At 41.1% G+C, this 22761-nt stretch overlaps 1 protein-coding gene across 1 annotated transcript; it reads left to right on the forward strand.

The window, feature by feature from the left end:
* The first annotated feature begins 2924 nt into the window (after nucleotides 1–2924).
* phf13 (PHD finger protein 13) lies at nucleotides 2925–20969 on the forward strand. The gene is made up of 5 exons (XM_034693952.1): nucleotides 2925–3435; nucleotides 7915–8016; nucleotides 15633–15812; nucleotides 15896–16316; nucleotides 18149–20969. The coding sequence occupies exons 1-5, from the start codon at nucleotides 3391–3393 to the stop codon at nucleotides 18379–18381; spliced, it is 981 nt and encodes a 326-aa protein (XP_034549843.1). The 5' UTR covers nucleotides 2925–3390; the 3' UTR covers nucleotides 18382–20969.
* The last annotated feature ends 1792 nt before the right edge of the window (nucleotides 20970–22761 follow it).

The following is a 22761-nucleotide window of genomic DNA, read 5'->3' on the forward strand; positions in this document are numbered from 1 at the left end:
TTATATTCAACATTTAGATTTAGATTTAGCATTTATATTTAGATTTAACATTTAGATTTACATTTAATATTTAGATTTAGATTTAACATTTATATTTATATTTAATATTTAGATTTATATTCAACATTTAGATTTAGATTTAGCATTTAGATTTAGATTTAACATTTAGATTTACATTTAATATTTAGATTTAGATTTAACATTTATATTTATATTTAACATTTATATTTATATTTATCATTTATATTTATATTTATCATTTAGATTTATATTTAACATTTATATTTATATTTAGCATTTAGATTTTATATTTAACATTTAGATTTATATTTAACATTTAGATTTAGATTTAACATTTAGATTTAGATTTAGCATTTGGATTTGTATTTAGCATTTAGATTTATATTTAACATTTATATTTATATGTAGCATTTATATTTATATTTAGCATTTAGATTTATATTTAACAATTAGATTTATATTTAGCATTTCGATTTATATTTAGCATTTATATTTATATTTAGCATTTATATTTATATTTAGCATTTATATTTATATTTAGCATTTAGATTTATATTTAACATTTAGATTTATATTCAACATTTATATTTATATTTAGCATTTAGATTTATGTTTAACATTTATATTTATATTTAGCATTTATATTTATATTTAACATTTATATTTATATTTAGCATTTATATTTATATTTAGCATTTGGATTAAACAATTATTTTAACTTCACAACAAAATTAAAGTTGAAGAACATCACAAATATTCCTCTAAATCTGATTTTAAAAAAAGTGACTTTTAAAAATTCACTCTACATTTTTATGACGTTTTGGAGCTAAATGTGGAGAAATGGCGCCCCATACCCTTTTTACAGTCTATGCCCATAACACAAGAATCAGAATCAGAATCAGAATCAGAATCAGCTTTATTCGCCAAGTATGCTTGAACACACAAGGAATTTGACTTTGGTAAACTGTGCTCTCTTTGTACAAGGCAGAATAGGAATAAGAATAAGAACTAAGAACTACAATAAAAAATAAAATGAAAATATAATAACAATAACCTTAGCTATAAATACAAAGAAACAACAAATAGGCTTGACTAATATGTACAGGCTAAAATAATATGATAAAGTGCAGTGGTGAGTTGCAGAGGTAGTTTTACATTATAAAATAGTAGTTAAATAATACAAAAATAGAAATATGGAATTCTGCTTGAGAATTGTTGCATTGTATATCTACATGTATATTTACAGAGAGTATTTATCTGACAGGTATGACACTGTTATGGTTTAGTGTTCATCAGAGTGACAGCCTGGGGGAAGAAACTGTTCTTATGGCGGGTTGTTTTGGCGAACAGTGATCTGTAGCGCCTGCCGGAGGGGAGGAGTTTGAAGAATTTGTGTCCAGGGTGTGAGGGGTCAGCGGTAATGCTCCCTGCCCGTTTCCTGGCCCGGGACCGGTACAAGTCCTGGATGGGGGGCAGGTCGACACCGATGATTTTCTCTGCAGTCCTTATAGTCCGCTGCAGTCTGTGTTTGTCTAGTTTGGTTGCAGAGCCAAACCAGACAGTGATGGAGGTACACAGAACAGACTGGATGATGGAGGTGTAGAACATGATCAGCAGCTCCTGAGGCAGGTTGAACTTCCTGAGCTGACGCAGGAAGTACATCCTCTGCTGGGCCTTTTTTCTGATTGTGTCTATGTGGGAGGTCCACCTCAGGTCCCGGGAAATAGTGGATCCCAGGAACCTGAAAGAGTCCACAGTAGACACAGTGCTGTTCAGGATGGTGAGGGGGGGGAGTGGGGGGGGGCTTCTCCTGAAGTCCACTGTCATCTCTACTGTCTTGAGCGGGTTCAGCTCCAGATGGTTCTGACTACACCAGAGGGCCAGCTGTTCCACCTCCTGTCTGTAAGCAGACTCGTCTCCGTCCTGGATGAGACCGATGACGGTGGTGTCGTCTGCAAACTTCAGGAGTTTCACCGAGGGGTCCCCTGAGGTGCAGTCATTGGTGTAGAGGGAGAAGAGCAGTGGGGAGAGAACACATCCCTGTGGGGCGCCAGTGCTGATGGTCCGGGTGCTGGATTTGATGCTCCCCAGCCTCACCTGCTGTCTCCTGTCCGTCAGGAAGTTGGTGATCCACTGACAGATGGAGGCCGGCACTGTGAGCTGGGTGAGTTTCTGGTGCAGGATGTCTGGTATGATGGTATTGAACGCAGAGCTGAAGTCCACAAACAGGATCCTAGCGTAGGTCCTGGGGGAGTCCAGGTGATGCAGGATGTAGTTCAGACCCATATTGACTGCGTCCTCCACCGACCTGTTTGCCCGATAGGCAAACTGCAGGGGGTCCAGCAGGGGGCCTGTGATGTCTTTCAGGTGGCTCAACACTAGTCTCTCGAAGGACTTCATGACCACAGACGTCAGGGCGACGGGCCTGTAGTCATTGAGTCCTGTGATGGTGGGTTTCTTTGGGACTGGGATGATGGTGGAGCTTTTGAAGCATGAGGGCACTTCACACAGCTCCAGCGATGTGTTGAAGATCTTTGTGAAGATGGGGGCCAGCTGCTCAGCACAGACTCTCAGGCAGGAGGGGGACACGCCGTCTGGTCCTGGAGCCTTCTTGGTCTTTTGTCTCTGGAAGAGCTGGATTACCTCATCTTCACAGATCGTCAGCGCAGGTGGGGGGTCAGAGGGGGGTGGGGAGGGGCTTGTGGGGGGGCCAGGTAAATCAGAGTGTTCGGGTGTGGGGTGTGAAAACCTGCAGTAGAAGCTGTTCAGGTCGTCAGCTAGTCTTTTGTTACCTTCAGGGTGGGGGGAGGGTCTCCTGTAGCTTGTAACTTCACGCAGGCCTCTCCAAACTTCAAGAATATAAGAATTGATGTAAGGACCTGATTCATCGACCTGAGGAGGGCAGCAGTACGCCGATGTTGCCTTACCCAAAGAAGACAGAAGAAGAAGAAAGATCAGGTTGAGACCTTGAGACGCCAGAGGGGGGCGCTGTTGCACCGCTTCCATCACCAGCTGCCATGAGTAAGATGAAGAAGAACAGTGGGCAGGCAGCTGGTGACAGCCAAAGTGAACCGCTCCCCCCTGCACTCAGTAAACTGGATCAAACGGAGACATAACCGGACAGCTCAAATGTTAGCGTACTCTGTGGTTCTTCCATTGAAGAGGGGCACGCTTTAGTACTTTGAATCGACCGTGACACGTGCCCAGGTGTCGTTATCGGTGCTGCAGATGGCAAACTGAGTGAACACTGTTGCTTCGAGTTTTAGCATTAGGCAGCGTTTAGCAATAACGAGAGCTAGGTAACCTCAGTGTTTACCGTTTCAGCCTGTCACGGGGACAAATCACCAGGTTGCGGGACACGCTGTAAACATGGATGACTTTAACCCAACCACATCCAATGCATTTCAACCAGAGGTAAGTGTGTGTTTAATGGAACTGTTTTCCTCTTGAGTAGTTTGCAGTCATGGCTGTCACCACTACCACTACCACCACTACCACACGATGTAGCAGCTGCTGATTAGTGAGCGTTAGCATGCGAGGCTAATGTTGACATACTGTTAGCAACTGGTGCAGAAATGAGACAAGTTTCACATCTGATCATCTGATTTACTCTGACAACGTTCACTAACACAGCTTACACTGATTCACAGAGAGACTTAGACATGATACTTTGGATATTTCTTTGTAAGATTGGCAGTTAGGGCAATGTTTCATCAGATAAAAAGCATGCTAACATTAACTACCTAAAGCATCATTATTACGCAATCCACTTTTATCTGTCAGTGAACAGTAAACAGGTAAGCTATCATGTAGTGGTGTTAGTCTGGGGGTTTCTTGGACTTGTATTGTGTTCCTGAAGCTTTGTTTACTACATGAACTCCATCAGCTAGCTTCTTATCAGTAGTTACTTATTTGCTGTCTGTTGCTAGCCGTCCTAGCTAACATGAGCTGCTGTCGGTAGTTAATCGGTGGGGGGTTGGTAAGATGATGATTCACTATTCACTGTGGAGGGAATGTGTCTTAGTTAATTAAAGTATGGCTCAGTGTATTCACACACATCATCACTAATGTACATCTATATGAATTCAGTGTTTTCACAGTGGTTGGATACTAACAGACAAAAAAAAACCCACAACATACAACAATGACACAACATACTAACAGAAAACATACAACAAACACACAACACATTAACACACAACATACTAACAGAAAACATACAACAAACACACAACATACTAACAGACAAAAAAACCCCACAACATACAACAATGACACAACATACTAACAGAAAACATACAACAATGACACAACATACTAACACACAACAAACACACAACACATTAACACACAACATACTAACACATATCAAACACACAACATACTAACAGACAAAAAAAACCCACAACATACAACAATGACACAACATACTAACAGAAAACATACAACTAACACACAACAAACACACAACACTCAACAAACACACAACATACTAACACACAACATACTAACACATATCAAACACACAACACATTAACACACAACAAACACACAACATACTAACACACAACATACTAACACATATAAAACACACAACACATTAACATACAACAAACACACAACATACTAACAGAAAACATACTAACACATATCAAACACAGAACACATTAACACACAACAAACACACAACATACTAACACACAACATACTAACACACAACAAACACACAACACTCAACAAACACACAACATACTAACACACAACAAACACAACACTCAACAAACACACAACATACTAACAGAAAACAAACACACAACTTACTAATACACAACATACACACCATACTAACACACAACATACTAACACACAACATACAACAAACACACAACATACTAACAGACAACATACAACAAACACACAACATATTAACACACAACAAACACACAACATATTAAAACACAACAAACACACAACACACAACAAACACAACATACTAACAGACAACAAACACACAACATACAACAAACACACAACATACAAAACACACAACATACTAACAGAAAACAAACACACAACATACTAACACACAACATACTACCACACAACAACAACAACATACTAACAGACAACATACTAACACACAACATACTAACAGAAAACAAACACACAACAAACACAACATACTAACACACAACATACAACAAACACACAACATACTAACAGACAAAAAACACACAACATACTAACACACAACAGACACATAACATACTAACACACAACAAACACACAACATACTAACACACAACAAACACACAACATACTAACACACAACAAACACACAACACACTAACACACAACATACTAACACACAACATACTAACACACAACATACTAACATACTAACACACAACATACTAACAGACAACAACAAAATACTATCAGACAACAAACACACAACATACTAACACACAACAAACACACAACATACTAACACACAACAAACACACAACATACTAACACACAACAAACACACAACATACTAACACACAACATACTAACATACTAACACACAACATACTAACAGACAACAACAACAAAATACTATCACACAACAAACACACAACATACTAACACACAACATACTAACATACTAACACACAACATACTAACACAACAAACACACAACATACTAACACACAACATACTAATACACAACAAACACAAAACATACTAACACACAACATACTAACACACAACATACTAACACACAACATACTAACACACAACATACTAACACACAACAAACACACAACAGACAATCCCAATCTTACATACAGAGGTTAGTGGGTGCATTGATATGATCAGTAAATTAATCATACATTGCCAGAAGTTGCAATTTTAGCTTTTTTTGAAGATGGAATGTGACTTTTTTTTTCACAGATATGTTTATTTACATTTCGTTTAATGCAAACAACAAAAAACCAAGACAGCACACAGGCAGTAACACACAACAGCAACAAAAACAACAATAGTACATTACTATATTAAAATGTAAATGATAAAGAGAAGTGTATACAAATCAATATGCATAAAGTAGATAAATAATTAAGTAAATAGATACATAGAAAAATTAAATACAATTAAATACAAAAGAGATAAATTGTTATTGGTCAGTCTGCCGCCCTCAACATTACTTTTAAAAATTGCCAAAAAGGTAACCACCTAATCAGGGATCTCAGAGAGGTCCAGCTCCTGCAGATACTTAAAGAAAAAGGGAGCCTCTCACTAAGTGTCTGATTCTCTCCAACTTCACAAAGTGGGAATGTGACATTTTTAACCCAGCATCAAGCTCATTCCATATCTAGGGCCGTTTGCATACAATGCTAAAGCTGGTCCATTTTAACCTTTGTGGGTTTTTTTCCCTCCCAGTGATTAGGTTTTTATTCCTGGTGGCATGTGTGTGCATAGGTAGGAAGATTGGAATGAGCTCACACAGTTTCTGGTTCAGTTTGTGGACGGTCTAGTACATTATACTACAGGCATTCTGGAGGTGATTGTACTCAGGAAGCCTCAGAAGATTATAATGGATGCAAAGGATTCCGGTTGGACTCAGACCGTGATGACTTTCTTTTGGAGAGTCTCAAGTTTTTTTTTTTAAGTGTGTTGGAAATGTGTTCCACCATATGATATTGCAGTAATGTAGATGAGGCTCAAATAAGGTTTTGTAGGGTGAGTAGTGCTGAGAGTGGAAGAAAATGTCTCAACTTAAAAAACAAAGAAGCATTTTTTGATAGATTTTTTTGTTAGATCTTCAATGGGACATTTGAAATTAAGAGATTCAGAGCTGAGAATAGAACTGCCTGTGTTACAGTGTTAAAGGTGACATATCATGCAAAATGGACTTTTTAATGGTTCTCTACCTGAAATATGTGTCCCTGTCTACAAACCCCCCGAGAATGAAAAAAATCCATTCTGCCCCTGTTCTGATTTCTCCACCTTTCTGTAAATGTGTGTGAAACCAGCCGTTTCAGACTTCCGTGTTTTTGTTACGTAACAACAATATCCGGTCTGTCACGGAGTCAGAGCTCGGAGCTTGTTCAGCCCATAGACTGTATAAAATAATACTCAACCCCTCCTCTGTTTTTCATTCCCTGCACACATGTGTGCTAACAAGGAGCTTAGGAGGGAGGCATGCTAGTTGTAGTCTGTCTTAATAAACACAAAGGTCGGTTTGACTCCCCACGTCTGCAGATTTGAAGATCTAGTGGATGATTTTTATTTATCATGGATAAGTGCTAGCGCTAGTTAGCATAGCCACATAGCTACATGTTCGTAGCTGTAGCTGTGTACCAAGACACACGTCGACATACTGACAAATAAAACAACAAGAAACACTATATCTGTGACCAATCCTTCAGAAAGGTCCTGCTGCAGGCGCCTCTCCGTCAGGATCAGATTCTGGATCAGATTCAGAGGGTTGAAGTAACGTGATCTCTGAGCAGCCGTGTATATTCAGCCAACATGTAAACATTAGATCAACGTGGACAGCCGAGGCACATCCGCTTCCTGAGGGGGCGTGGTCAGAGAGAAAACAGAGTGTTCTGAGGAGGACTGAAGAAGAGGGTTCTTCAGGCAGACCAAAATCTGATTTCAAAGATTTTTTTTGAGCATAAACTTTAAAGACATGTTTTGGGGACCTCTTATATATTGATGAAAAAAGCGTGATATGTCACCTTTAATGGTAATGTTGCTTTGCCCAGGTTTGTTAAGTGGCATCGAGCAAAAGATGAGTGGCAGTTGCGTGTGCCGATCACCTCTCATTGATGTCAACAACGCCTCATGTCGGGATGAGTACGATGCATCTAATGTTTCTGTTCGCTTATTGTGTTTCAGGGCTTCAGTCCGCCATACAGGAAGAGGAGGACCGTAGAGGATTTTAACAAGTTTTGCACTTTTGTTCTGGCCTATGCCGGCTACATCCCATATCCACAAGAGGTGAGTAAATGAGGCACATACAGCCATATCTTCACATTAGCATCTGTGCTGTTTGGCCAAACATATTTTAAAGGGATATTTCAGTTTTTTTGAAGTGGGGTCGTATGAGTTACAGTACACTATTGCTCCTGTGAGCCACAATGAGTGCCGGTGAGCTCTTCCCCTTTAATGAGAAAATTCCCAGAGGACTGGCAGGTAAGCTAGGCTATTTTCTAATTTCGCTAAAGTTGAGAAAATATGGTCCATGAACTCATCACGGTGCAAATGCATGAACCAGTAGAAAACATTGGAGCTCTTCAGTTTGCCGTCAGTCTTTTTTTTTTAAGTTATATTTTTTGGGGCTTTTTTTGCCTTTATTGGATAGGACAGGTGAAGATTGACAGGAAATGTGGGGAGTAGAGAGCGGGGGAAGACATGCAGGAAACGGTCAACCGGCCGGGAATCGAACCGGCGACCCCTGCGACGAGGACTGTAGCCTCTGCATGTGGGGTGCTTAGACCGCTAGGCCACCAGCGCTCCACTTTGTTTTGTTTTGGGACTATTTTCAGACGCACCTCTCAGACCGGTGTTCTTCCGCTGCATGAGCACGGATACACGCCGATCAGCTGTTTGGATCAACAAGCACGTAGCAGGATCAAGTAGCGGTCTCGGTCTTTAGAGTGAATTAAACTCACTTTTCTGCACATTTAAAAGATGGGACGTACCTGTCTTTATCCCGGCTGTTCAAACAAGCAAACCTCCTGTAAGGCAGGGAACTCTGGATGATGAGTGATGCAGACTGGAGCCGCATGTGAGCCGCTGGTATCCTCTGATTCAGAAAGGTCCTGAAGTATTGTTGTCACTCAGTCCCTCTCCTGACAGCAGAAGCTCTCTGGGTTCGTTGGCATGGGCTCACAGTTTACACACCGGCACCACCAGGTAACGTGGGATCTCTCCTGCTCACTCGTTAGCACAGAACTTTCTCCCCTCTCTTCTTCTTCGTTGGTACGTTGGGTCTGCATCTGGAGTTCTTCCTCTGTAAACTCTGGTTCATAGAGGGATCCTCTTGTGTCCACAGTAAACGGCATGTCATCGTCGCTGTCAGAATCACTCATTTCTGCAGTTTGTAGTTTTTGTTCCTAAAAGTGTTTACTGCTAAAAATACTACGTGCTTGTTGATCCAAACAGCTGATCGGCGTGTATCCGTGCTCATGCAGCGGAAGAACACCGGTCTGTGAGGTGCGTCTGAAAATAGTGCCAAAACAAAACAAAGGGGGTTTCTGACGGCAAACTGAAGAGCTCCAATTTATTCTACTGGTTCATGCATTTGCACCGTGATGAGTTCATGGACCATATTTTCTTAACTTTAGTGAAACTACATGAAATAGGAGGCCCTGTCTGCAGAGGATTGTAGCCTAGCTTACCTGCAGGTCCTCTGGGAATTTTCTCATGAAAGGGGAAGAGCTCACCGGCACTCATTGTGGCTAACAGGAGCAATAGTGTACTGTAACTCATACGACCCCACTTCAAAAAACCTGAAATATCCCTTTAAGTTCCATGCACTCCTTTTGATGAGCTTCTACACCCTTGAGGACTTCAATTCAAGTAAAGCTGAAAAAGGTCTCTGTGGATGGTATTGGTCCAACATTCATGGAGAAGCAAAAAGAAAATACTCATTATGCTCAGAGAAATCATACTTTGTAAATTGCAGTTAATGTGAATGACCTTTCTTAGCTCCAGAGAAAACTAGTTGATGGATTTAAAAGGAGGTGCAGGTTTAAAACTTGAGCATTATCCTTACTGACCACATGGATGTAATCAGTTCACCATCTGTTTTGATCACATTTGAGCGGGCCAGACTTAATGATAATGGAAGATATTGTCTGGCCAAGGGGAAGTGAAGCTGTACACTCTGTCAAACCAGTAAGCCAATGTTTTGTTTTTTTTCTTACATTTTGTTGACTCAGCAAATTGTATCCTGGACTGGAAATTTGATATGTGACATAAACTTCTGTTATGCTCGATGAATTGCATCATCTGTTTGCGGACAGGGAAGGCAATGTAGACAGTGAGATGATCTAAAACAGATTCCTTTGTCCCTGTAGTTTCTCTGGCTCTGTTTATTTGGGTTTCAGAGGGCCCTTCTGTTAAGAATTAAACGTAGCCTTTTTTTTTTCCTTACCATTCACATTGCAATAGTACTTTTTTGAATACAAGATTTCAGCAGTACCTGTGTCATTGGTGTGACAAATAGCCTCCTGTCTAGTGTGCAGGAATGCTATGACTGCCATTTAACTCCTTTTTTTTTTCCAGTGTTGCAAAAAAACATTCTTCACATTTCAATTTACATACAATTATTCATTATCAATCAATCCATCAATCTTTATTTGTATAGCCCCAAATCACAACAAACGTTATCTCAAGACGCTTTTACAAACATAGGAGGTCTAGACCACTCTATGTCAAATTATGAACAGAGACCCAACTTCAAGACAGGGTAAGACTCAGTCTGACCCCACCTTAATCCATCATGAGCATTGCACATCGCAGTATTTAGCTAGTTACAGTGGAGAGGACAAACTTCCTTTTAACAGGCAGAAACCTCCAGCAGGACCAGACTCATGTTAGACAGACATCATGCCTCGACTGAGTTGGGTCTGGAAAGACAGATAGAGGGGAGTAAGAGAGAGAGGTGATAGTGATGAGACGAGTAGTAGAAGCTGTTGCTGCTGGAGTCCAGAATGTCCGTATCAGCTGGAGTCCAGAACGTCTGCAGCAGGAGGACGTCTACGTCAGCTCAGAGGAATCTACGAGACAAGGGAGCTCAGGGACTCCAGAAAGGTCTATGGTTAGTAACTTTAATGGGACAGGCAGAGTTAAAGTAAGTGATGAAGGGGTTGGGGGGAAGGGGGTGAGCTAGGATCCCAGTGTGTCAGTGTGCCAGTTCCCCTGGTAGTCTAGGCCTATAGCAGCATAACAAAAGCTAGTCCAAGCCTGATCCAGCTCTAACTATAAGCTTTATCAAAAAGGAAAGTTTGAAGCCTACTCTTAAAAGTAGAGAGGGTGTCTGCCTCCCGGACCCTGACTGGTAGATGATTCCAAAGGAGAGGGGCCTGATAACTGAAGGTTCTACCTCCCATACTACTTTTAGAGATTTTAGGTACAACTAGCAAGCCTGCATGTTGGGAGCGTAGAGTTCTAGAGGGGTAATAGGGCACTATGAGCTCTTTAAGATACGAGGGTGTCTGATTTTTAAGAGCTTTGTAGGTTAAAAGAAGGATTTTAAATTCTATTCTACATTTTATTGGGAGTCAGTGTAGAGAAGCTAACACTGGAGAGATGTGCTCCCTCTTCCTAGTTCTAGTCAATACTCGAGCTGCAGCGTTTTGAACTAGCTGAAGAGTCTTTAGAGACTTATTACATGATTATTATCATTACAACAGGTATATACTGAAGTCAAAGTTGACTTTTGTTTAGACAAAAGCAGCAATCTTCTTTTTTGTTTTTAGCTCCTTTAAACTTCCCCCTTCTCCTCTCCTGATAAAGAAATAAAAAACTCCCAAAGAACTAATCCGGACTAAATATCATTTTGACCACATATTAAATCAGGGAGCACAAAGAACAGCCCAACATACATTAAATATAGGGATGCACCGATCCTACTCCTTAGGTCCTGATACCGATATCGATACCTGGGCTTTGGTATCTGCTGATACCGATACTAGCCGATCTGATCCCAGTATTGATTCAACAATCTCTATTCTTTAATGTGAGGATAGAATCATGTTTTGGGAACTTCAGGGTTTCCTGACTTGATGGTGAACTGTACCTGGGTTCCAAGTGCTAAACCAGAGGCTGGAATCCCTTCATTTCAAGGATCCAGAACAATTAAATCCAATAACCTGTCCATGTTTTCACACTTTGAATCCATCAATAGAAGGTTTCTTGGGGCTCTGGTGGCCTAGTGGTCTAAGCGGCCCACATACAGAGGCTATAGTCCTCATCGTAGAGGTCGCCGGTTCGAATTCCGGCCGCGAACAATTCCTGCATGTCTTCCCTCGCTCTCTCCCTGCATTTCCTGTCTCTCTTCAGCTGTCCTGTCAAATAAAGGCAAAAAAAAGCCCCCCCCCAAAAAATAGAAGGATTCTTCATTCTTTGCAGTCGGCTACAGCTGACGTAAACTTCTTCCTTTGGGCTTCCATTATATTTTTCAGAGTGACCGCCATCCGTGGAAACATTAGCGCTGCACATGTTGCAGGTTTCAGGCGGAGTTGTTAGCAAAAGAAGTGAGATATGCAGCTAAACTGCAGAGCCTCTGTAGTTATCCTCCATCATGCTCCACCGGGCAAAAATGCACAGACCGGCCAACGCTGATGACGTAGGAGACGCACATGGCTGTTGAAAACACTAGGGATGCACCGATCCGATCCTGGTATCGGATATCAGCTAGATCGGACTCAAAAAGCTAGATCGTATATCGGTGACAAAGGGCCGATATATAGTGCCAATCCATATGGCAGATCTATCTAGAAGGAAGAAACCTTCTATTTTAGACAGGAAGTGCGGGGAGAGAGTGAGGGAAGACATGCAGGAAATGGTCGCGGCCGGGAATCGAACCAGCGACCACTGCGAAGAGGACTATAGCCTCTGTATGTGGGCCGCTTAGACCACTAGGCCACCAGTGCCCCAAGAAACCTTCTATTAATGGAAACCCCCCCCACCCAAAAAAAAATAGAAGGTTTCTTCCTTCTTCGTCGGCTACAGCTGACGAAAACACAGAAAAGCATAGAACTGAGATGAATAGATCTGCCATATGGATCGGCACTATATATCGGCCCTTTGTCACTGATATCCAATCTAGCTTTATGAGTCCGATCTAGCCGATATCTGATACCAGGATCGGATCGGTGCATCCCTAGTGTTTACAACAGCCTTGTGCGTCTCCTACGTCATCAGCGCCGACCGGTCTGAGCATTTTTGCCCGGTGGAGCATGATGGAGGAACTACAGAGGCTCTGCAGGTTAGCTGCATGTCTCAATTATTTTGCTAACAACTCCACTGGAACCTACAACATGTGCAGCAGTAATGTTTCAATGGATGGCGGTCACTCTGAAAAATATAATGGAAGCCCAAAGGAGGAAGTTTACGTCAGCTGTAGCCGACTGCAAAGAAGGAAGAAACCTTCTATTGATGGATTCAAAGTGTGAAAAAACACGGACAGGTTATTGGATTTAATTGTTCCGGATCCTTGAAATGAAGGGATTGCAGCCTCTGGTTTAGCACTCAGGTACAGTTCACCATCAAGTCAGAAAAGCCTGAAGTTACCAAAACATGATTCTATCCTCACATTAAGGAATAGAGATTGTTAAATCAATACCAGGATCAGATCGGCAGATACCAAACCCCAGGTATCGCTATCGGGACCTAAAAGGAGGATCGGTGCATCCCTAGTAAACACAGAAAAGCATAGAACTGAGATGAATAGATCTGCCATATGGATCGGCACTATATATCGGCCCTTTGTCACCGATATCCGATCTAGCTTTTTGAGTCCGATCTGATATCCGATACCAGGATCGGATCGGTGCATCCCTATTAGATAGTTGTTTAGAAAAATAACTCTTTGACAAAACATCTAACAAAAGTGTGGCCTGGTGCCATGTGTGCCACAAACTTCTGTACAGTAGCCATTTAACTCCTTAAAGCCTCCATCACCAACAATCATTCCCTGTCATCTGCCATGTTCCTCCTAATTACACGTTGATGCACGTTTTTATCTTTTAAAACATTTGTTTGAAAAAAATGGTGATTTTAAAAAAACATGCACTACCCCTTTCCAAAACACTGATATCCTGTCCTGTTATCAGGGAGGCTGCTTTTACAGTGTTTGATCCACACTGTCAAAAGAATGTTTTGAAGCGCTCCAGTTCTGCAACTGTGGCAAAATGTTGCTTAAAAATGACATGCTTTTAGTCTGTCATCCTTGTCTTTAAAGCCACAGACAGCCAAGTGTAACACCTGGTTTTCAGTGTATGCATCATTTCTCTTGTCAGGACTACTGTGGGACAAATTTGTTTTCTGTTCCTCCCCATCAAAGAGAAAAGCTTCAAGACGCAGACTCATTTTGATCAAGTTGTGGTTTTCTCTTCAAAGGTTACTCTTTCTCAGTGTTGCTGTTCTGCTTCTCATGAACACATGCCAGATTTGTTTTCATTTCTGTCCCCCCCTTCTTAAAGCTGGTAGTCAGATTTAGATCCACTTTTTGTTCTACTGGTTAAAATGATCTTTATGTCCTGATGGTAATCAATACATATTGTGTTCTTAAAAAAGCTGCTATCTACAGCCGGAGTAAACCTGGGAAAACACCAACCAATCACCGCCTTTAGGGTCAAATTTTTTAAACCAATCAAATCCCGTCCTGCCGTTCTGCCCGCCTCCTGCAGAGCGTACATTTCCCCGGCGTTCACTCCCCGTCCCCTGCCTCTGCTTCCCCTGACTCTACTGACTGCCCCTCTCACTCCACCTCGGGCCTGTCCCCTCTGACCCGATGAGGTGCTTTGCTCAGGACTGTAGTCCGGATCAGAGTCTAAAAAGCTCTCACCACGGGGGCTCTGACAAGCAGAAGAATTAATGACATTTAGTAGGTCCTACACATAGACTGTATGAAATATGGACGTAGTATTCTTGACGTCACCCATCTGTTTCTGAAGAGCTGTTTTGAGGCAAATCAGCGGCGGCCATATTGCTTCTGTGGAGCCAGTGTGACGTAAAGAGGCGGAGTTTGAGCCTCCTAGCCAACAGCTGCAGTGTTCCTGCAGTCAGCTGTGCCTCTCATTGGAAGACTCATAATCTCAATATCTTTGAAATTGCTGCATTAGAAAAAAATTCACATTCCTCACAGTGAGAGGACATCGAGAAATGAGCTATCCAGACTACACTGGTCTTTTGTACCAGGCTGTAAACATGTTTATTTCTGCTGTAAAGATCGGCTTTTTCCTATTCATGTGTATGTGACTTCTGGTACTTCCAGAGCCAGCCTCAAGCGGATCCTCCATGAACTGCAATTTTTAACACTTCCACTTTGGACTCATATTTTTAGACCGGAGGTTGCCGCTTGGTCCTATAGAAATTTACATTGTAGCGTCTGTCCGGACGCTGTAGGGATAACGAGCCGATGATTCATGAACACGTTGATCTTTAATAACCGGTCACTGTCGGCCGTTACCACGACAACCAACAAAGCAACAATCAATGTTTGAATGAATGAAGAACTTCTCCTCTTGTCTCTCCTCTCTCCCGCTCACACACTCTACACCTCTCCTGATGCCTTCACTGACTGTCAACACTGTAGGAATTAAGAACATCTACACTGAACAGGTTTAACAAACAGTAGAGCTGTTACAGTGTTATATATGTGTTATAACTTTTCTCCTGATATCGTGTCACCAGTACAACTGGATAACGCTAGCATGACAGTTGCATGACCGGTCTCTCGTTGAAACTGAATCATCACACTAACTATGTTGCATCGTTTCACTGGGGAATTTCTGACACTGAGTAATTGTTATTTTTAGTTTTGAATCAGCTATTTACCACCCAAGTGTCACTCACTGGTACTTCTTCATTTTTGTTTTTAGGACTCTCCACTGCGCAGCAGTTCCAGCCCCCCCAACAGTACAGGCAGCACAGCTGACAGTGATGGCTGGACGCCGGGACCCCCGACCTCTTGCCCCCAGCGCCCCCCTAAGGCCCCCCAAGACAGGAGCAGAAAGCGTCCACCGCCAGGAGCCACTCTGTCCAGCCACACCAAGAAAGATGTGAGTGAACTTAATGTCACATCATTTGTCTTGTGTGTTCACCTTCATCCCTTTTAACAGTATTTCATTTTTCTTCTCTGCAGCATACATTTACAGCCATGCACCCAGACGACCGCCGGAAAGCCGACAAGCTGAAGAAGAAGAAAAGGAGAAAGGAGAGGGAGTATTCAGGTGGGGAAGAAGGCGGCGTCCAGCAGGCCCACTCAACAGTCCCAGAGCTGCAGTACCACGTCTCCTATGGTGGCAAAATGATCAAAGAAGAGCCAGAAGATGATATCAGCATTCCCCTCCCTCCCCAGCATCTGCACAGCCCCGCCCACTGCAAAGAGGAGCCCAGTGACGAGCACAGACAGTGGGAAGGTCGAGACCTGGAGGAAGGGGTGGTGAAGGTACAGAAGGTGGAGGGGTTGGCAGGAAGCAGAACGGTGTTCCGTCAGGGGAAACAGGTGGTGTTCAGAGACGAGGACGGATCAGGAGAAGATGAAGACATAATGGTTGACTCAGGTAAGGGCTGTTTTGGTGCATATATTGATTTTGTATTGTTATAAGTTTAACAAAGTGGCAAAGCTAAACTAAAGCGCGGATATTTTTGCACACTCATCAGGTCTGGTGAAAATTGCAGCCTTTTATGGGTCTCGCAAAAAAAGTCTAAAAAATGTGCTCACTAGCGCCCCCTAGAGTTTAAAAAAAAAAAACTCCCCATAGAGGTTATTTTGAGCTACATGCTTGAAAATCAATACGCATATTCATGGCATCAGGACGCACAAAAAAGCCTCTTGCACCCATATCCGAAACTCAACAGGAAGAGCGCCACCTAGCTTTGAAAATTCAAAATGGCGTCCAAATAAGGGTGCATACTTTCACTAACTTGTCCTAGGGTTTTTCTCCAATTCAGTCCAAACTAAGCACATTCTATAGTCGACATATTGACGATTAAATATCATTAAAGGAATTCCGTTCAGACTAAAATTGTGGGCGTGGCAGGCTTTCAGGCGCTGCATCAAACGCATATACAGCTTTGAATGTGAAGAAAAAACACCCACATAAGGGTGCATACTTTTGAGAACTCCTCCTAGGGTTTTTCACCAATTTAGTCCCAACAAGGCACATTCTATAGCAGACATATTGACCATCCAAAATTATTAGAGGCATTCCATTCCAACTAAAATTGTGGGCGTGGCAGACTTTCAAGTTTGGCCGTTTTCTTGGCAATCTGCCAAATACTTGGAACATTAGCAGCACCTAAGCCAGTATATACTCTCAGATCTTGCTTTCACATCATGTGGTGGAAAATATCAGGCGGCGGTTTACATGTGGCGGTGGCTCACGTAGGTGGTGGCTGCAGGTGTGCGAGGGCCCGTTCATCGCCACTTGCGGATTTAATTTATTTTATTTTATTCTATTTTATTTTGATCTATTTTATTTTGATCTATTTTATTCTATTTTATTTTGTTCTATTTTATTCTATTTTATTTTATTTTGTTTTATTCTATGTTGTTATTTTATTTTAATTATTTTATTTATTCTATTTTGTTCTATTTTATTCTTTTTTATTTTATTCTATTATATTCTATTTTATTTTGTTCTATTTTATTTTAATTTATTTTATTCTATTTTATTCTATTTTATTCTATTTTATTTTATTTATTTTATTATGTTATTACTTTTATTTATTCTATTTTGTTCTATTTTATTCTATTTTATTTTGTTCTATTTTATTTTATTCTATTTTATTTTATTGTATTCTATTTTGTTCTATTTTATACTATTCTATTTTATTTTGTTCTATTTTATTTTATTCTATTCTATTTTGTTCTATTTTATTTTGTTCTATTTTATTTTATTCTATTTTATTTTGTTTTATTCTATGTTGTTATTTTATTTTAATTATTTTATTTATTCTATTTTGTTCTATTTTATTCTTTTTTATTTTATTCTATTATATTCTATTTTATTTTGTTCTATTTTATTTTAATTTATTTTATTCTATTTTATTCTATTTTATTCTATTTTATTCTATTTTATTCTATGTTGTTGTTCTATTTTATTTTATTTATTTTATTATGTTATTTATTTTATTTATTCTATTTTGTTCTATTTTATTCTATTTTATTTTGTTCTATTTTATTTTATTCTATTTTATTTTATTCTATTTTATTTTGTTCTACTTTATTTTTATTCTATTCTATTTGACTTTAGTCATTGCTATTATTATTGTTATTATATTTTTTTAACTATGTTAGTACATTGTTGTATTCCCCTGTCCCGTGTTGTAAGCTGCTGTAACAAAAGAATATAAAGTATATCTTATCTTCTCTTCTCTCTTGTTTCCTCAGACGATGACTCGTGGGACCTGGTAACGTGTTTCTGCATGAAGCCCTTCGCAGGCCGGGCAATGATCGAGTGTAACAAGTGCAACACCTGGATCCACCTGTCGTGCGCCAAGATCCGGAAGAGCCACGTGCCAGAGACATATGTGTGCCAGAGCTGCCGAGAGTCTGACGGAAATCCAGACACGCGCCGCTCCCACCGCTCACGAGTAGGCCCACGCAAGCATCTGCTGGACTGACCCCCTCCCAGGCCAATCTCTGAACTCTGACCCCTTCCTTTCCTGCCCCCTCAAACCAAACACCTGCTGGACTGACCCCTTCCTTGAATTCAGGTCTTGCACCCTTCAGTCTCTGTCCTTCACGGTCAGCCACATTTTCTATGAACACTCTGGTGGACCTATCCCAAGCCTTGATCCCATTTGTAAACAGTTGGAGTGCTATTTTAGATTTCCTAAGGTTTGTCTCTGCTTCCCTACAGACTCTGTGCGTAAGGCAATCACTGAATGGATGTCTGTCTGTAGATGACTTTAGCATAGCAGCAAACCGCTACCGACTAAGGACTTTGTGTCTTGTGAACACTGGAACAATTGAACTGCCATATGTAGAGAGAATAACCCTAACAACTGCCACCCCCTATGGTGCATGCTGGGATTTATGGGAAAGACAGTTTGCACTTTTTTCCCCCCTAAAGTTTTAAAACAAACATCCATTTGACCTTTTTGTCACATGGCCTCTAGGCATTCTGTCTTTCAGTATAAACTGGATCTGCTTTTTGATTCAATGCCTCTTGTTATTGTTACATAATTTACCGTTTTAATTGAGAAATCAAGATTAGCCTTGTGTTTCTTGCTTCAGATGGTGCTATAGTATAACGCTGAGGTATTATCCAATAGAACAAAGATGTAGGAAAGAGAGTACGGTCTGCATCTGCTTCTTCTATTTCCTGTTTTGTTATTTAAAAAAGTCGTGGAGGAATATCATTGTGGCGTCGAGCCTGTATAGTGGAAACAAGCGCTTGTTCTTCTCTTCCTTCTACTTCACAAACTGTCTTCCAGCCTCGGCTTCTCCTCTGAATCAAGGTGTTTGCTTGGCCCACACGTGGAGCTTTTAAAGATTTTTGCCTATCGAAAACAGTGTTCTTATTCTGCCAGACTTTTGTTTTATGAGATTTTTTTATTTCTCAGTTATTTCTCATATTGAAAAAGCCAAACAGCCTGAAAGTTTTCAGTCAAGTTGTTTTTAGAGTTGTTCTGACACCAGTATGAAAGCGGCCTGATACTGCATTCTGTGCAGTACGTGTTGTCTGCTAATACACCAGTCGATGCACTGATCTGATATCATTATTTATGCCCCAAATAAAGTCAACTTGTTTCTTCTCTGAAACAGTAGCCTACACTGCAACAATATGTAATATGCTACCCTGAACAATGACTGTTTTAGAGCTGCAAAGAAGAACTGGTTTCAGGTAAACTCCTATTTGATGATAGCAAACAACAGTGCAGTGCTAGCAGACGTTGCATTGACAGTAAGTTCTAGCAATCTGCCTGCAATCAGTGTTTTTACACCAATAATATACATATGTTTGATCTCACTTGTTCTCAAGGGGTACTTTGTATGAAATATTTGTATTGGAATCAGGATCTGGAAGGAAACAAATTGTATTGAAGCATCTCTAGTTGTATTTAGATTGAGTGTTTTGTTTTGTTTTGTTTTCCATTGTCTTGTCAGCGTTGCTGCATTTCATGACAGGAATGAACAGCCTTGAAATATGAAATATTTCTACTTTTTTAAACCGTTTCGTGCTCATGACTGAGTTTTTCAGAGACAAGCACATTTACAGAAGGGAACTCGTGGCCGTCCTGTTTCGGTATCAGCAGAATAAAAAGCTATCTTGACTGGAATAGTGTTGATCTGGAAGATTCTCCAGTTTGAAATGATGCATGTGAGTTTGTGTTTGAACGGTTTACACTGTGAGGGTGAACGCAATGCATGTGCTGCTAAGAGTTGTCTCAACTAAGCTCCCTGTTTTTTTGTTTTTTTTGGTCTTTTGTTGGATGAAAAAAAAGGATTTCTGCAAAGTACCATGGGAAGTATTTGGGAAATTTTTTTTTAGTCTCTGATGAGTCCGATTTGGAAGAACAGATATCAATCTCTTCTCACCTCTCACATTTGACAGCAGTATTTAGTTTTCTCTGTGTGCAGCAGGTTTGTTGGGAAAATGTTTTTTATGGCACAAGATAAAGATTTTAAGCTGTTCTTCATGTGCCATCTGCTGTTGTTTCTGATTATGTAAAAGCCATACTGTAGAGTGACATACTTTAGATTAAGAGCCTTGGATATGAGTCCAGGATGGGATTTAACAATACAGAATCAATGACTTGGCCAGGGAACCACTAATACACACACACACACACACTTACACACACACAATGAATGTTTGGTTTGTAAAGAACACAAGACTTTTCTGAGAGTTTAAAATGGTTAAGCTCATCTCTGCACTCGTCTTCTGGTATTTACAGATGTTGGTTGATACTCAGCAATCATCCAAGTTGTGATGATTTTAAGACCTATCAAGACCCCAAATAACCTCTCAGGACGTTCATGTCTTGAAGAGAACCTGAAGACGTCTTTGGGAACAAGTGTCTAATTTTAGTCTGCGTCTTTAAGACATCGATGTAATTATTGCTAACGATGCTCATTGTGATACAGTTTATTCTGATCCTGGGTTGTCCTATCCCCTTATTGAGAAAGCGTTGTCTGTTCTGTGGTGCAAACTGTTTCTGTGAAACTATTGTAAACTATTGTAAATAAAGAGTTACCATTTTAACAGGTGCTGTTTGTCTCTTATAATGCCAATGGCCGCCAGTCCACAATAAGATAAGATATACACTGCTCAAAAAAATAAAGGGAACACTTGAAAAGTACAACGTCACTCCAAATCAATCACACTTCTGGGATATCAACCTGTCCAGTTAGGAAGCAACACTGATTGTGAATCAATTTCACCTGCTGTTGTGCAAATGGAACAGACAACAGGTGAAGATGAGAGGCAATTAGCAAGACAACCCCTATAAAAGGAATGGTTCTGCAGGTGGAGGCCACAGACCATTTCCCTGTCCTCATCCTTTCTGCAGGATTTTTGGTCACTTTTGCATTTTACCAGTGCCCTCACCACTAGAGGTAGCATGCAGCGGTGTCTGCAACCCTACAGAAGTTGCTCAGGTAGAGCAGCTCATCCAGGGTGGCACATTAATGCACGCTGTGGCAAGTGTCTCCCAGCACAGTGTCAAGAGCATGGAGGAGATACCAGGAGACATGGAGGGGGCCGTAGGAGGACAACAACCCAGCAGAAGGACCGCTATCTGCTCGTTTGTGCAAGGAGGAACAGGAGGAGCGCTGCCAGAGCCCTACAAAATGACCTCCAGCAGGCCACTCATGTGCATGTTTCTGCTCAAACTGTGAGAAACAGACTCCATGAGGGTGGTATGAGGGCCAGACGTCCACAAGTGGGGCCTGTACTCACAGCCCAACACCGTGCATGCCGATTGGCATTTGCCAAAGAACACCAGGATTGGCAGGTTCGCCATTGTCGCCCTGTGCTCTTCACAGATGAGAGCAGGTTCACACTGAGCACATGTGACAGACGTGACAGAGTCTGGAGACGTCGTGGAGAACGTTCTACTGCCTACAACATCCTCCAGCATGACCGGTTTGGCGGAGGGTCAGTGATGGTTTGGGGCCGCACAGACCTCCATGTGCTAGCCAGAGGTACCCTGACTGCCGTTAGGTACCGGGATGAGATCCTCAGACCCATTGTAAGACCGTATGCTGGTGCAGTGGGTCCTGGGTTCCTTCTGATGCATGACAATGCCCAACCTCATGTGGCTGGAGTGTGTCAGCAGTTCCTCCATGATGAAGGCATTGATGTTATGGACTGGCCTGCCTGTTCCCCAGACCTGAATCCAATAGAGCACCTCTGGGGCATCATGTCTCGTTCCATCCACCGACGCCACGTCGCACCACAGACTATCCAGGAGGTGATTGATGCCCTGATCCAGGTCTGGGAGGAGATCCCTCGTAGGGAGTGTATACAGGCACATGGAGGCCACACACACTACTGAGCCTCATTTTGAATTGTCTTGAGGAATTTCCACAGAAGTTGGATCAGCCTGTGATCTGATTTTCCACTTTGATTTTGAGTATGATTCTGAATCCAGACCTCCATGGGTTAAGGATTTTGATTTCCATTGATCATTTTTATGTTATTTGGTTCTCAACACATTCCACTTTGTAATGAATAAAGATTTTCAACTGGAATATTTCATTAATCCTGATCTAGGAGGGGTTGATTAAGTGTTCCCTTTATTTTTTTGGGCAGTGTACTTTATTGGTCCCCCACACTATGTGCACTTCTTTCTTTTTTTTAAATACTTTATTTTCAGTTTTTTCTTATATAAAAAGACAAGAAAACAGACAGACACAACCATAATAAAAAGGAAGGAAAGAAATAGGCATGCACATCATTGGAATGGAAAGCTATCAAAAGACAAAAAGCAAAACAAAAAAACAGACAGAACAAAGAAAATAGGCATACATGCATGCCCACACTACCTTAACAG

This window comes from Notolabrus celidotus, chromosome 1 (assembly GCF_009762535.1).
Source record: "Notolabrus celidotus isolate fNotCel1 chromosome 1, fNotCel1.pri, whole genome shotgun sequence".
Taxonomy (NCBI): domain Eukaryota; kingdom Metazoa; phylum Chordata; class Actinopteri; order Labriformes; family Labridae; genus Notolabrus; species Notolabrus celidotus.

Excerpts from the sequence above, each read along its gene's own strand:
- phf13 (XM_034693952.1), top strand. The coding sequence starts at position 3,391 with ATGGATGACTTTAACCCAACCACATCCAATGCATTTCAACCAGAG. Across the intron at positions 15,813-15,895 it reads CCAGCCACACCAAGAAAGAT|CATACATTTACAGCCATGCA; the intron begins GTGAGTGAACTT and ends TCTTCTCTGCAG. Across the intron at positions 16,317-18,148 it reads AGACATAATGGTTGACTCAG|ACGATGACTCGTGGGACCTG; the intron begins GTAAGGGCTGTT and ends TTGTTTCCTCAG.